Source organism: Epinephelus moara, chromosome 12 (genome assembly GCF_006386435.1).
Source record: "Epinephelus moara isolate mb chromosome 12, YSFRI_EMoa_1.0, whole genome shotgun sequence".
Lineage (NCBI taxonomy): Eukaryota > Metazoa > Chordata > Actinopteri > Perciformes > Serranidae > Epinephelus > Epinephelus moara.
The window spans coordinates 36,815,281-36,831,123 of record NC_065517.1 but is presented as its reverse complement, the minus strand read 5'-3'; the positions used below and the strand labels follow the sequence as shown (position 1 = coordinate 36,831,123).

The following is a 15,843-nucleotide window of genomic DNA, read 5'->3' as shown; positions in this document are numbered from 1 at the left end:
CATGTGCTCCCAGTTTGTGGCTACTATACTGCTCACGATTCATCTCCATATTCTTATCTTCTTATAATACTGCTGTCTTCTTTAGTCACAATTAATGAGGGCTTTTGTTTTAGAACCATGGCTTTCTATTGTGACCTGACCATTCAAAGACACACCTGTGTAGTAATCATGCTGCTCAATCAGCGTGTTGATATGCCAAACCTGTCAGGTGGATGGATTATCTTGGGAAAAGAGAAGTGCTCACTTACATGGGATTTTGACTGATTTTGTGACCAAAATTTGAGAAATGGGAATAAAAACCAAAGTGCTGCATTTAAATGTTTGTTCAGTTTATGTCAACAGTATTCCCATTACGCATAGCTATTTCAGTTGTTTCTTTCTGTAGATTTTAGCTGACTATTTCAACTGCTTGTCAACTTCTTTAGCTATGTCACCTGTTTATCCAACTTTATGCGAACTATTTCAACTGGTTTTAATAGGTTTCAGCAATTTCAAATGCTTATCTATTACTTTAACAGTTTATTCATTCTTTGACCTTAACTCACTATTTCAACCATTTATACTTTACTATTTGGTAAATATTTCACAGGGTTCCCAAACATTTTCATGGACAAAATTTAAAAACTTTTCTATGACTTTTCAAGGACTCACCAAAAAATTCACAACATATAGAACCAGCAGAACTGTATATCTAAATGTTAGTTAGTGTGTGAACTTTAATCAGAAACCTTTTCCTATCTCTAATAGTTGGGTATGTTCATATTCACTTCTAATACTTAAAATTACGGGCACAGTCGTACAAGCATTTAGTGTATATCAATCTGGCACTGACTTTCAAGCATGTGGGAAAACTAAACTGATTACACTATCACTGTATTTCTAACGTATTTGATTATAAACTCATAAACAGTGCGGCAACAAAAGAATGTAGGCATACGCTTTTTGAGCCTTGTAAGTGGATGTGAGGGGTTATCTATGCAAGATTACCCTAACATCAATTTCAGTGCACACACTCCATGTCTTTTCCGGTTTTCCATGACCGTGGGAATCATTAATTTCAACGTCTCTGCTCGCCAAATATTTTCATGCACTCTCACTTGCAGTTGGTGTTAATGTGTTACAGCTGACTAAGAATGATGTTTTTTTATGTGTTTTGTTTTGAATGAAATCACAGTTTCTGTTTTTTTTAGTTGAGTCAAGTTTACTATTCAAGCTTTCCACTCAAAGTACCCTATGTTGAGAATCGCTCATGTGCAGAACCTCATAGGAAAAATGCAGTTTCACTTCCTGTGCTGTATCAGCAGAGGGCAGTCTAACTCATCAACTGGAGACAACAACATGCCTGCAAACGTTTGCTTCATCAAATAACGACATCACTTCACAGTATCATTAATCAACTTTGTTTATTTTCTCCCAAATTTTTCTAAAAGTGGCCTATTTCATGTTTTCTTTTCACCTGCCAAATATTCATCATATCAGTGAAATCCATGAAAAGTTACAGCCATTCTAGTTACTACAGGAGTTTACATTTACGCTGTAGATTCTAGGATTCTGTACTGTGGTTTTAGCATATAGGCAGAAAAAAAGAAACACTATATAGATGTTTAAAAAAACAAAAGACAGTTGGGTTCCAAATCAAAACACCATGCAGAAAAACAATGTGGCACATTTCAAATCAAATGCCATTTATAAAGTATTCAAAATTGCATCATGGCTTCAAATCAGTTCCTAGAAAAAAGGACACTTTTAAAAAACCATACTTTGATTTATTTTTGACCCCATTATTTGAGAGAACAGAGGTGCATGGCGGCGCAGCCTCAGAAATGTTCTAATTTGGAACAAATAACACTAGAGATGGGAGAGCCTGAGCTGTCAGTCACTAAACTTATCTATCAAATATCTTTACAGCTTGAGTAAATACTGTGACCGTTCAGTTACCGATAGCGCTCCCATCTCTATCTGACACCTGGCAATAAATACTCTGACAAACAGCGTTTGTTCATTCTGACATCAGGAAATACTCATTTTTAAATGTTAGTGTTTTCAGGAGACATCTAAGGGAAGACTTATCTCATATTCTACGAAAAAAAAAAAAGATTCAACTTTAAGAAACATGCGCTGCATAAACACACCTGCTGAATCCACAGCAAAGGACTGAGCTCAAGAAAGGTAACCTTTTTCTATCTACTGAGATTTAAAGGAACAGAATGTAAGATTTAGGGAGATTTGGTGGCATCTAGTGGTGAGAACTGTGAACTTCCTTCAGAGTTCATTGTTCAGGTTTTTACCAGGAGCCGAATTATCCGCGGAGGTGTCTTCCTCGCCAAAACAAACAGACCTCGTGTTTTAGACTGGTAAAAACACTGTTTCTCCTCCGTTGTTTACCAACTGTTAACTTGTTGTCATGACCACCACAGAAGGCCCGCCTCTCGAATCATCTGATTGGCCAATGGGAAAAAAAGATGACATGGGTTGAAGTTTGTTTGAGTGCTCCAGCAAGAACGCCAGGTGCCTGGAGCCCAGAGACGCGAGGCGTGTCACAACTCAAAAACAGCGAGCAAAAGCTTCATTCTCATTAAAAACAATTACAAAAAGGCGAACTATGGTGGCTGATGTAAAAACGCGAATGGCCATATCTAAAGCCAGTGTTTGGTCTGTCCATTTTGGGCTACTGTAGAAATATGGTGGCGATGTCCGTAGATGAGGAACCGCTCCCTATGTAGATATAAATGGCTCCTTCTACGGTAACAAAACACAACAACTCTTATTTTCCGGTGATTACACACAAAAGGAAAAATACTTAATATATGATAATCCATTTCTGCCTATATATCCCCCTAGATCCTACACACTGCACCTTTAAAATGACACACAAGGAATTAGGTGCGATCCAAAAATGCCATCCAAACTGAACTTGGTGTTTAGAATTTGGCTTTAAATTTTTCACTGGGACGAGGGGATTTTCTGTATGGATTCAGCAAACGCCTTCAGCAGTCTTCAACCGAGTTGTAACCAGGGTTCAATAGAGAAAAAGAGGATTCACAGGCAGATGCTACAGCTGCAAGAAAACCATTCAATCTCCTTCCACACACACATGCACGGCAACACGCTCACACGCAGTCACAGATGGGCAAAGGTAAAGCTGTAGCCCTCCCGACCTGAGAAAATGATTGTCAAGCATGCACACAGCATACAATTTTAGTTAATTTCACAAAGTAAGAAAATTATCTATCCATTAGCCCGTGGAGATGGTTTGATTCAGAATGGCCTTGATACATTTTCAGAGGTTACAGAGAAGGAATAATAGCATCTGGAAAAGAATAATAATAAAAGAAAAAAAGAGTATGTTTTTTTTTTTTACCAAAAGCAAACCCTGTTTAAGGTCCGGTTGTGTCTGTGCTTTTCAAACTAAATCATTGATCACATGGCCACGCTAGAATACAAAATAGATAAAAGTAAAATCAACAATAACAATGAAGTAGTGCTATGGTTTTATACATAATATACACAAGTTAACAGTGATCTCTAGACTTTATTATCCATAGACTTGTCTTATGAGCAAAAGGCGCTAGGTCACAGTGGGTTTCACATTAGTTAACACTTTAGAACGCTAATGCTAGTTATACTCGTTGACCACTAGGGGGCGATACATGTGACAGGAGCTAGGGTCTCTACAGGAGGTACTATCAAAACTTATCTGAAGATACCGCCGTAATGTTGCCTTCATATCCCAGCAACATGTGAAGAGATTTCTGCCCCTGCGGCCTTAATCGGGTCTGTGCTTGGAACCATGTCGTATTGTTAGCTTAAAGGGTAACTTTTGTATTTTTCAACCTGGACCTTATTTTTATGTTTCTGTATCTAAGTGACTAATGGGAATAACAAGTTCGGAAACTGGTCCTGTATTGAGCGAGACCTCTGCAGCTGAAAATGGGCTGTGATGTAACCACTTGGGGCAATTATGCAGGGCCCATTTACAGCCTCTAAAAGTGTTTGTTTTAGCCACTGACAGGCTCAGACTGTGTGTTTGTCTCTGACAACATGATGGAAAGGATCCCTCCAGAGATAGACTTTTGTTAAAGGGTAAGATCCTCTTTGTTTAGCGAGAAACAGCCCCGAAATTGCTCACCAAACCCACCAGACTCCATTTATATAAAGAGTAATTTTAGCGTGTATAGATTCAGCATATTTTCACATCTAACTGGGTGATGTAAGGGTTTATTTCAACCAAACCAGAGTTGGTGATTGTTGGAACAGTGGAAAGACAAACCAAGATGGCTTTTGTGAGTTTTATTTAGTTTCTATCGACTTTGAATGAAGTGTGTTTTATGGTGATAAAATTACAGTTTTTTTTAAATGCAGTCTGGTGTATTTGGTGATACTGATTTTGGGTGTGTTTCTGGTTAAACAAAACGGATCTTAGTCCTCGACAAAAAGGTCTATCTCTGTAAGGATCCTTTCCATAATGTTGTCAGACACTTACAATAAAACTGAGCTTGTCAGTGGTAAAAACAAGCACTTTCAGTGGACGTAAACTGAACGTACAACAGGCTGTTCTCATATGCTGTATGTACAAAAAGTAACACACCAAAATTCGTAAATATTCCACATAATGATGAGCTGGTAATTCATGCACAATCCATGTATTTTGGAAGGCTGCGATCAAGTGACCAATGCGGTGTCGGGAGTAAAGAAGGAATTCAGAGCGAGTCCATATGGAGGCAAGTTGGGGTGGTGGATAGGTCATAAAACACAGGACTTTCCCCAGGAGACCAGTGTTCAGAACTGTGTAAACTTTGAGTGAACTTTGACTGATTTTAAGGTACATCTTCCCAATGTTTCTTTTCCTAAACCTAACCAAGGTTGACTTTGGGTCACTTTATACTCTGGACATAAAGTCATCCATGGGGCGCTAATTGGTAGGATATCATACGAATTGTAGTGTGTGCATCATGCGGACCGTTTAATGAGGATATGTTGTGGTACAAACATGCCCTGAGTGGTTACACTGCAGCCTGTTTCGCTGCTCCTGGACACAGCGCACTCCTAAATATTGGACCAATTTCAAAAACGGTTGTCCCCATTAGTCAATTAGACACAAACACATGGTATAACAAGGTCCAGGTTAAAAAATACTAAGTTTCCCTTTAATGTAGCACAGCTATAATCTACAGGACTAAACATGATGTGTGTTTATAGCTTTTACAGAGAGAGATCATCGTGTAGCTGAAAGCCTCAAAATCAACGAAGAAAAGTGGCGAATCAGTGAAACTAGCTGCCAGTTGTCGAACGCTTGGTGAGCTCTGAGAGATAAAAACATGTCGTAAAGTTGTGCATGTGGATACCAGACTAACAGGTCCATGTAGTGGCTATCTCAGCCAGTCTAAAGAGAGTGTTTGTTGAAGGAATGCTGGGAGCTGTAGGCAGTAGGGAGCACGGCATGATGGGTTGTGTAGGCGCAGGTAGTTAAGAGGTGTTTTCAGGTGAGTGTAGGTACTGTAAATCCTGATCTCTCTCCGTCTCTCTGGTTGCCATGCTACAGCGGCCCTTTGAACTGGTTCCCAGAGAGGTGCTGTCTGATGGACAGCTTTGATCCTGCTGCATCACCCAGCTTTCTCCACACCACCTGCAAACAGAGGCAGAGAGAGGAGTTGAGAAGGAGGAAGAGGAAGAGCGAGACATACAGAAGGAGACAGGCACACAGACAGGCAGAGACTGAGAGAGTACGGCTGGGCTGAATTAAAAAAAAAAAGACTTTCTTCTTCAAGAATGAAAACTTCAAATGCTCACAGTTTGACACACACACACACACACACACACACACACACACACACACACACACACACACACACACACAGTAAAGCTATCTCTGTATCTCTGTCCTCCGTCTCGGTGAGATCTCTGCCAGTGAGTGAGAGGGGCCCCCGGGGGACCCCAGTGATATTACAGAGGTACTATTGTAGTGCTCCCCAGATTCCTGGCCTGTCACATACCTCTGCAGGGCCCAGATAGCCCCGCTCTCATTTTCTCTCTAATCAGCGGACCTTTTATCCCGGGCCGGGCCTTTCAGTGCCGAAAGAGAGAGATGGAGGGAGATGAGGTGGAGGGCGGAGGAGAGGAAGAATGGAGGGGTGAGGCTGAGGCGCACGGGGTGTTCTTTTCCCTGCCGCTCCAGTTTAATTGCTCTGACAGCTCAACTACGAGCCTCTACCCACGGCTTTTAGTTTAGAGTTGGCTTTGGAGCAGGGACGACGGAGAGGGAGGGGGGGAGACGGAGAGATTGATAGAAAGAAAGCAAGAGGGAGTGCCGTGCCCGGGACACTGCTGCAAGTGTCATTCCAAACCAAATGAGTCTAAATGAGGTTTCCTCATTAGTGAAAGCAGCTCAAAAACTGACCTGATTTGCACCCAGCAGAACTAAATAACTGACCAACATACAGACAGAACACTGTGGACTCAAGAGAGGAAATGTCAGGGAGCAGGGAGAGGGCTGCACTTACGTTGCACATCTCTCTCACGATGGCCTTCTCTTTCTCACTGAGGTCGTCCTCGTAGTCCTCAGGAGCCTGCTTGTCCAAGTTCTCATGGACCTCCAGCACCTGATGACAAGTCGTGGTATTTTAGTTTACAGGGAGCAAAATAAAAACTTCAGAAGTGTGAACTTTTTTTTACGCAAAAACTTCAGGATTCCCACACATTCACTGCACACAAAACATCTGCCACCATGTTTGCTAGACTGTTCATGAGGTGAGCTGTTGGAATATATATACTGTTTGGTTATTCATTGCACTCTTGCAGTGCTAGCGTACTCTGGGCACAGACAGAGCAGTGAAAAGTGAAACTTTGTTCATTGTGCTAGCTCTAAAAGTTTCCTGCTGCGTTCATGGACCCACAAAAACCTCTGAATGTGGAGAATGGACAGACTGATACGAAAATGAAAAGGTAGCGACCCCTAGTCGTTTGCTACTGCCACACATAGAGTCTAATCCTGTGGGAAACACTGAGCTGTCACACTTAACATCAGTTTTATTCACTAACAAGTGCACTTTTGTACTCAGAGAAGGTTTTGAAGTTGAGTCTTGAGTCTACTTTTTTTAATACAAAGAGTTCATATAGGGCTTTCCCACAGTATATACAATGTCTGACTCGTATCAGTGTTGCACTTAACCAAGAAATATTCGAGCATTTAAAGCCTCTTTCCAGACCTCTGGATCTGGAACCAGTTTCAGAGGGATCTCAGAAATGTTCAGAAATTCATATTGGTCTGACTCAGACTAAACTTTATTTATACAGCAGTACAGACAGTACAGAAAAATTTAAATATCAAGAAATCTGCTTACTTGAACACGATAACAGGCTGAATGATTTAAGTTAAAGGGACAGTTCCCCCCAGTACATCTACTCATGGACGAGAGGCTCGTGCTTGTGACAGTGCGAGATGTAAACATTGATGACGTCCTCCTTGGTTGAGTTGTAACATTAGCTAGCTCAGTGGTGCTAAGTGAGTTAGCAGCAGATCAGCTCAGTCGCCAGGAGAAAATGTTAGCCTTTCCGGTTTCTGCAAACCATGAATATGTTGCATTCGTAGGTTTCATACACATCGTATTATTGTTTATAAAGTGACGCAGTATATGAGCTTATTTTTTCGTTGGGAGATGGAGGGGAAGGTGGATGGCAAGACACCTGCCAAGCTGCAAACCAAAACCAATTGTGTTTTGTGAGTCATTGCTGGATCCCAGCCAGAAAATGTGGGTGTTTTTGTGGCGACACGTTGCTGTTTTTCCAGGGGGGACAGTGCCACAAAAAGCGGTTGTTCTCTACAGAGACATTGCTGTGTTCTAGCTGGGATAGTGCCACGAAAAGTGGGCATTTGAAGCCAAACCGTGATCGTTTCCTAACCATAACCAAGTGGTTTTTATGTCTTAACCAAACCACATGTTAACCACAGCATTGCTGAAACATAAATAAAGGTAAAGTTTTAATGTATCTGCTACATAATAGTGTACAAAACATGTACATGGTTTTCAGAAACATACAAACAAACATATTTCTTCTGGCGACTGCGGCGAGTAGATGCACGCTTCCTTCTGTGCAGTGATACAATTGGTGAGTGGTTCGGTAGAAAGAAAATAGTTCCCACATGAAACTGCTCACAACAAGGTCTGTGGATTATCTGCAGTAAACAGGTCATGATTTCTGGAAAGAGACGTTGATGTTGAGTGTTTCAAATGTATTTTTTGGCACTTTGAGCACCACAAGCTGAGTGCCATCTAGTTTATTATATTGGAGAGAAGGCAGACATCTCTACGGTCGATATCTCCAACACTCGGCAACTCACACCAAAACTATCCAGACTGATGAACAGGTAAGAGGAAAAATATGTACTTTTGTTTTTGGGGTGAACTGTGCCTTTAAACGAAATGATAGCACGCAGCCAAAAGTAGGACTGAAGTCTATGTGGAACGGCACAAAACCCAGTTTGGTGACAGAAGCAAAATTAGATTTTAACTCATGTGATAGTGATAAAAAGAGCAATAGGTTCCCACCACAATTATCCTAAAATAGACTTTACTAAATGAGTGTCGTACCTTCATGGCGTGCACCACGGCCTCAGGCTTCTGGACGCAGGACAGGTAGCCTGTGGCAGGAGAGGACTCGCTGGTCGGGAGACGGCCGGTACCCTGCAGGGAGAAGAGGAAGTAAAAAAGAAATGATGTCAGGTTATTTTCTACAGTGGACGGAGCACAGAGAAGAGCAAAGATGAGAGGAAGGGGTGACCTGCGACAAAGGACTAAACCCACAATATCTGGCGGACATGTCAGACTCTGATCTCGTCACGTCTGCTGTCACACAGGGTCAACCCCAGGAGTCAAATGAGCACCACCTCACCGAGGTCCTAACCTGAGCCAAGATAACAGAGAACTCAATAACAGGAAGTAAAGCACTCTCTCCTGATCAGCTGGTGTTTGGGTCTGATTTAACACGAGGGATTTCTTGTACTGTAGCACTGAAAATGCCATCGCTTTCATCCCGACTCACATCACCTCTCCTCCCCTTGTGTTCTTCTTCCCCCTCTTTGCATTCACCTCGTACTCAACTCCCAGCCAGGTCTGCTACCTGCACAGTGTGATTTAACCTGCTGTGATGGGAGCAGCCAGCCAGGAAGAGGACCACGGGGGTTGCTTGACTCATCCTACCCCCCGGTTAGTTCCAGACAGTGGCTCTCTGTTAGAGGGACACAGAGATCTCTGGGACACACAATGGCACCATTCACTGTAACCTGGCATCGGGGCCCTGCATTAGACACAGCTCCGTGGCTCTGTTAGCCCGGGTTCAATTCTCCGCTCACTGCTGATGCGTTTGTCAGCTCCCTCCGCACCCGCTGGCCCCATTTAGGTGCCAGAACGAGCCCACACAACCTAATAGCACAGAGATAAAATAATAATCCAGCTGAAGCCAACAGGGATGTTTTGTGGACACTGGCCAACGGTCGATTCAGATCACGTCAACCACATGAAAAATTGATTTTTTAACTGGTCCTGCAGGTTACGGACTGACAACTGTTTGTTCTGAACGTACAGTGATGATTTTATGACGTTTATTTATTTGCTCAGACGGTAAAAGGTCATCAATGTGAGAGAAAAAACAAACATGGCCGTGGTTTGCCCTTTTGTTTTCAGGTAGGATTTGATCCACACACACGTTATGGAGATGAGGCTCGCCTGCCTTAACGCATTTCATTCACGAGTTTTGATACCAGATAATAACGACAAAATGAAAAGGTCAAGATGAATCTGGTTGTTTATTGTATTAAAGAAGGCTGCTGCTCCACAGCACGCTCAAAAGTCTGAGTGTCCTTTGAATGCACCAACATGAGCTTTCAAAATGTTACTTACTGTCATTTGATTTGTAAAATGAAATGTAAAATATAAATATTTTCAAACAAAACCTTTATTTCACTTAACAAAAGAAGCCAAACTTCTAAAATGTCAAGTGTCATCACAGCACGTCTACATAACAGGGCTGCAACTAATGATTATTAGGGCCCGAGCACCACACGGTACGAGGACCCTCTTGAAACTGAAGGAATAACATTATTTTTCCCAGAAGTAAATTGGCTTTTTGTTTTTTTTAACATACTCGAAAACGAGTCAATTTTTCTGTGCGCATCAGTCACTGTGTAAATTTACGTGTGATATGGCTTTCTTCAGCGGGTGGGGCAAAATAGCATGGCCACGCCTTTTAAAGAGCAGCCCCTGCGGCATGTTTCACCGACATGCACGAAAATTGGTACAGACGTGTATCGTGCCCAAATGCACAAAAAAGCCTCTTGGACCCTTTCCCAAAACCCAACAGGAAGTCGTCCATTTTAAATTCCGTGGTCATTTTCGGCCCATGTGTTGTAATTTAACAAACTCCTCCTACAGATTTCATCGGATTGCCTTAAATCTTGGTTTGTGTGAGCTTGACTACTTTGTGATCAAAAATTGTTTCAAGATATACCTGACGTTGAAGGGCACGACCGCTGTGGAGCATCCATGAGACCATATTCCCTTATAGTCATAGTGCCTCCTAGTGGCGACAGGAAGTACATCTTTTCAGACACTTACCTTTTGATTTACCAGAATTGAATGCCGTGATCTTTATTTGATGTACAAAAACATGATGTATCATTAGCGCCTTCTCCAGCACCCAATAGTGGATAGAGGAAGTGGTACAAAATGTGAAATAGGTTATTCCATCACTGTATCAAGGATATGCCATCTCACTCCTGCATGCAGTGTCTGACTTTTGCAGAAATTAACTGCCGCGTCAGCCGGCGTCTGCCAGCACCCCCAAGTTGCACATCAGTGCGAGGGCCCGTTCATTGCTGCTTGCAGCTTCAATTATGATTATCATTATTATTATTATTTTTAAGAATTGCATTTTGAGGGCCTTAAGGTGCTCAAAAACTCAACAAAAATTGGCGCACACAGGTAACCTGGTGAAAATCTACATCTGATATGGGTCTGGTTAACAGGTCTCTCAAAATAGTGCAGAGAGATAGTTCACTGTCATAGAGGAATAAAAAAAAAAAAAAAGCCCAACAGAAAATAACATTCTTTTTAATTAAATTAAAAACAATCAAATTTAAAAGAAGTACAATAAGAAGCTGGAATCAGAGAATGTAAAACAGGATTACAAAGTTGACCAGACATTTACTGTAAGTGTTTGGACCTAATAATTTTTGACTGTCTGCACTATGCAGTGTTGGAATGTAACAAGGAACAGTATTTTGATTTAGTGATGTGCAGGGCGGGAGATATTTACTGAACGACACCCTCATATTATTAAATTCGTCACCAAGGTTAAGTGCATATTTATGAGAAGATGATATATAACCGTCCTCTTGTTAAACACAAACACATTTCCCACTGAGTAAAGTGTTTCTTCTTGTTTAAGGTCACAGGAACAAAACAAACAGCTTCATTTTTCCGTACAGCTCGTCTGAGGTTCACTTTGAAGTCAACTACAAGAAAAAATATGTAAATCACTGTCGCCTCCTTTTGATGCTCTGTTCTGTGGGTTAAAGCTATTATTTGAAATGTGTAAACACTTCCTGCCAGCATCGAGGCCAGTGTTTTTTTCCTTTTTGTTTATTCTGTGCTGGAGCCGTGCAGTAAGGAAACAGATTTGGACAGCGCAGAGACACAGCCAGCTCCGGGCAATGTTTACTGTTCATATGGATGTACAGTCGGGGAGGCTCGCCTGCATAAACAGGCCTGATTTAGGCCTCGCAGGATGAAGGGAGGGAAACAAACGCTGTCAGAATCAATGGTTTGTAGTTTGAGCACATAGAATCAGAGCCGACTGTTGGATGTTTGTGAGGATCACGCAGGCTGGACGCTTCCTTTCTCCATCCGTCTTTCCTTCTCTTCTTTCTTGCTGGTTTTCTATCCGACAATCTCACGCACACTCGCTGACCTGAAACTGGGCCTGAACGAGACAAAGGACGTGACATAAAGGCTGAGCTGATAGATCAGGACACAACGAAGAGTCCAGTTCACTGCTGGTATAGTCTTCGGCCCCACATCTCTCATCTTCTCTTTCACTCGTGGGTGAACTTGGGCCGTGTTAGAGAGCAGGCAATCGATCGCCATATAGCTCAACATGAGTGCGTCTTCGTGCAGTCGTCACGCCAACAAAGCCATCATAAGAAGACGACATGAATTAAAAGAATAAGTTTTTCTGTGCTGCATGCAACTGATTCTCTAGTATCCTGCTGTAAGCTGCTGCAACCCCCCTGTAAAATCTCTGTTTGTTGTTTTTTTACACTGGTTTTTGTTTGTTTGAACAAACAAGATATAACATATCAGTTAGTGAGTTCAGTCAGGAACACTTTAGTCAAAGAAAACTATGTCCATTTGCAGTGTAATATTTGGTGGTATGGCTCTGTTCTGGGGCCTTCCACGCACAAACGGGGAAAGCCTGTGGCTGAGAGAGCAAAATTCCCTGCCCTTCCATGCGCCTACATGGAAAGCCAAAGGCGGAATTTATACTTCTGTGTTAAATCAACACTGTACCCTACGGCGTAGCCTGACGTGCACCTCCCCAGAAATGTAACTACACGTCACAGCAACGCAGACCTCCTGTCTGTTTCTGTAAGCTGAAACCATTTCCCTCAGTGGAAACAAAGCTTTTATTTACTTTAATTTCACAGATAATAAACAATAAATTGTGAGGACAATAAAGCCTCCACAAATATAACAGTTGTGTGTGATTTATCCTGGCTTCATATGAGCAGAGGAAATTTCCGCACCTTGCTAGGCTAATTTATACAATGTAAAATGCCATAGGCTTGTGCTAATAACGTTAGCATGTTGGATTTGTGAGGAAAATGTGTCCAGATAAAGACAGTTGTTATGTCGGTGAACCATGCGAGTTGTAATGGACCTGAATACAGCAACACTTAACCTTTCTGACCAACAACAGTAACTCAGAGTAAGATTCAGTTTCTGTATACAATATTAATAGTTCAAGTAAATAAAATCTACCACAAATTACACATTTAAACAGCTCCCAGATACAAAAAATGTCCCCTGAGATCTATATATATAAATCAACAGGTGATTTAAAGTCAATGTCAACAAGTCCAAATACCATATCATATCATGATATGAACTTTTTGTATCATATCGTGAACAAGATGATATGGCACACCCCTGACCATGACGTCGAATCCTCTTTTTATAGGATTACATAACTGATTGAAACCAAACTTATCAGAGCAACAAACACTTGCGTGATAAGAACTACCTAAAATGATAGAAACCATGTCTGGGAAATATTTATTTGAGGGGTTCTGTGAGTTTTTAGTTTGGCTAGGATCTGCTAACATGGAGGGGGCAGGGTGTATGACCTATACTGCAGCCAGCCACCAGGGGGCTATCAAGATGTTTAGGCTTCACTTTTTGGGGAGCTGTCGTGCAGTCCATCGTTTTTATACAGTCTATGGGATCACCCAAGACAAATGTTTGTACCAGGTATAAACAGAGCCATAGGAGTCACAGAAGTTACCTACAGTCACGCCGAAAGAGGGGCGGAAATTTGTGTGTCTATCTGGGGGTCATATTTTATCACTACTAGTGAACTGAAGCCGATAAATACCTGTAACTACTGCAGAGGTATCAATGCTGACTCTTGTCTCTAAAGACAAAAGTCAGATGTTAGTAGGTTTTACTGTCCAGTCGGAAAGAGGCTACGGCACGGCTAAGTTTGAACGAGCTGATGCAACCAGATCCTGACTGAATGTAACTACAGGTAGTCACACAAATCCACTTCTACCTTCCAGTCTCACAGAATGACATCAGATGTCATGTCAGTGAGGAGTTAAAATTCTCACCTCAAGTCACAATCATGACCTTGTTTCACTGTGAAATTAAACGCTGTGAGACAACCGTCAAGATAATTTGCAGTTTAAATCCATCGTCCCGCTGGGAGAGACCTCACGTGGGGTCAAGGTTTCATGGACATTATTGCACGACACGAACATCCACAGAGGAGGCGGGTTTGACCCGCGGGCTTAAAAGGTGCGAGCCGGCACCGAGTGCAGTCAGCCTGCGACCTCACACTGGGCCTGTGATTAAAACACAATATTGATTTTTACACGGGGAAGATTTAGTCCTCTGGTTAGTGGCATCGCCCAGCTCTGACCTTCCTTAAGCAGTCAGAAAACAATTACCCCAGCCTCTCCTCCCCAGACACTGGCTGGGTCAGGGGTGGTGCTGGATTGGAGAGGATTATTACTTTCACAGTGGGATTCAGTTCAAACAGGCTCCAGGGAGGAGGAAGGGAGGGACAGGATATGGGAGGAAGAGGAGGGAAGGCTGACTCCTCTTTATTCGTTCCTGTCTCGCTGTCTTAGTTTCTCCTCTTCCTCTCCTCTGTCTCATCCCACTCATGCCCTACCTCCTTTCACTATCCTTTCTTCCTGCCTATGTGTGTGTGTGTTCCACTTCCTGTCATGTGTAAGAGGGTGAGGTGGCCCGTGGAGGTTTAATTGGAGAGTTAAAAGTGACTTGATTCCACTGTGGAGGCACCGGCAAAGTCTTCCCTGCAATTAAGTGTGTGTGATTAAACCCCGTCTCTATGCGTAACCACGTCTGTATAAGCAGTGTCACAGTGTTGATCTTTGACTGTTTCAGTGGTGAGGTATGAGTAGGTATCCCTCTGTAAGGGTTTACACAAGGTCCTTGAAGTGCTTGAATTTTGAGGGGAAAAAATGAAAACATAGTGCTTAAGAACGTACATGAAAATCCTTGTATTTAATTTTGTAATGTCGTACTGAACCCTGCTCTTTCAGTGTGTGTAGCTGTCTTGTGTGGGTCTGTGAATGTGTGTGTGTTGGTCCTCTGTGTACTGACCATGTGCATGGCGTCCTGGCGTTGCGGCAGTGAGGACAGCTGGGACTCTGAGTGGTAGAGGGTCATTCCCTTCCTCAGGGCACGAAGGTCACCTGGGTTACACTGCTGAGCACAAAACAAACACAAACACACACAAACAAGCAGAGACAGAAGGCTTCAGTGACATGTCAGCCGAAAACATGTTTTTTTTTTACTGCAACTAGATAATTCACACAAGATCTTTCCTGTCAGTTGATTTTTAAGATCATTTTGATGGCACTAGTTAATCGCTTCAAGTGGTTCATTTCGGGCTGCATGATGTGTAAAATGTCTACTTGTTAACATGCACAAAAAAGTTATTTTTCTATATTTTTAAATTGTGCTGTATTGTGAAATGGAGCAATGTTCGTCTTGAATGATCACGGACATTTTATTATGGGTCCTTGAAAAGTCATGGAAAAATATGTGTGACCCTGCCTGTCTGTGTTCAAACTTCAAAGTGATCATTTAAGTGGATGCCTTGTACTTAGTTGAAGCATGTGGTACTTAGAGTCCGTGTGTAACTGTGTGGGGCGGCATTTATTCTTTAAAATATGTGTAATGATGAACCTCTGACAGGTGCAGCTCTGTGATTATTCTTGCTCAACTCTTTTGTGCACATAGGCCTAAAAAAAACACATATGCGCCTCTTTTGCATGAACTAAGGAACATCATTGATTCAGTTTTATAATCGAGAAGTGTTTTTACACATCAGCCTATAATGTGAAATTTACACAATTCTATATTCAAGGAAACAAGAGTGTTGATCACTTGATGAACGTAGAAGAAGTTTAAGAGGGGTTTCAATGCAACAGTGGTATTTATCTCAGTCCTTCCAGAATTTCACAGGCTGGTTTTGGGATTGCTGCTGCCTCAAATGCCTGATTTCACAGCAGCTTTTCTGCTTATAGGCAGATGTGTT

The 15,843-nt window shown here is 42.1% G+C and overlaps 2 protein-coding genes across 6 annotated transcripts in view; one reads left to right on the top strand and one right to left on the bottom strand.

Moving 5' to 3' along the window:
* LOC126398977 (hormonally up-regulated neu tumor-associated kinase) overlaps positions 1-15,843 on the top strand; it is a 987,429-nt gene that overhangs the window by 531,948 nt on the left and 439,638 nt on the right. The window lies entirely within an intron of this gene.
* Positions 1,379-15,843, bottom strand: part of ccdc85cb (coiled-coil domain containing 85C, b) — a 72,652-nt gene continuing 58,187 nt past the window's right edge. For 2 of the 4 annotated variants that reach the window (XM_050058690.1, XM_050058692.1), the window contains 4 exons: positions 14,904-15,008; positions 8,589-8,681; positions 6,501-6,599; positions 1,379-5,626 (listed from right to left, as the gene is read on the bottom strand). In XM_050058690.1, the coding sequence (XP_049914647.1) occupies positions 5,537-5,626; positions 6,501-6,599; positions 8,589-8,681; positions 14,904-15,008 (387 nt within the window). In that variant the 3' untranslated portion in view covers positions 1,379-5,536. The remainder of the gene's footprint in view (positions 5,627-6,500; positions 6,600-8,588; positions 8,682-14,903; positions 15,009-15,843) is intronic. The other 2 variants (XM_050058691.1, XM_050058693.1) reach the window with 1 other exon arrangement.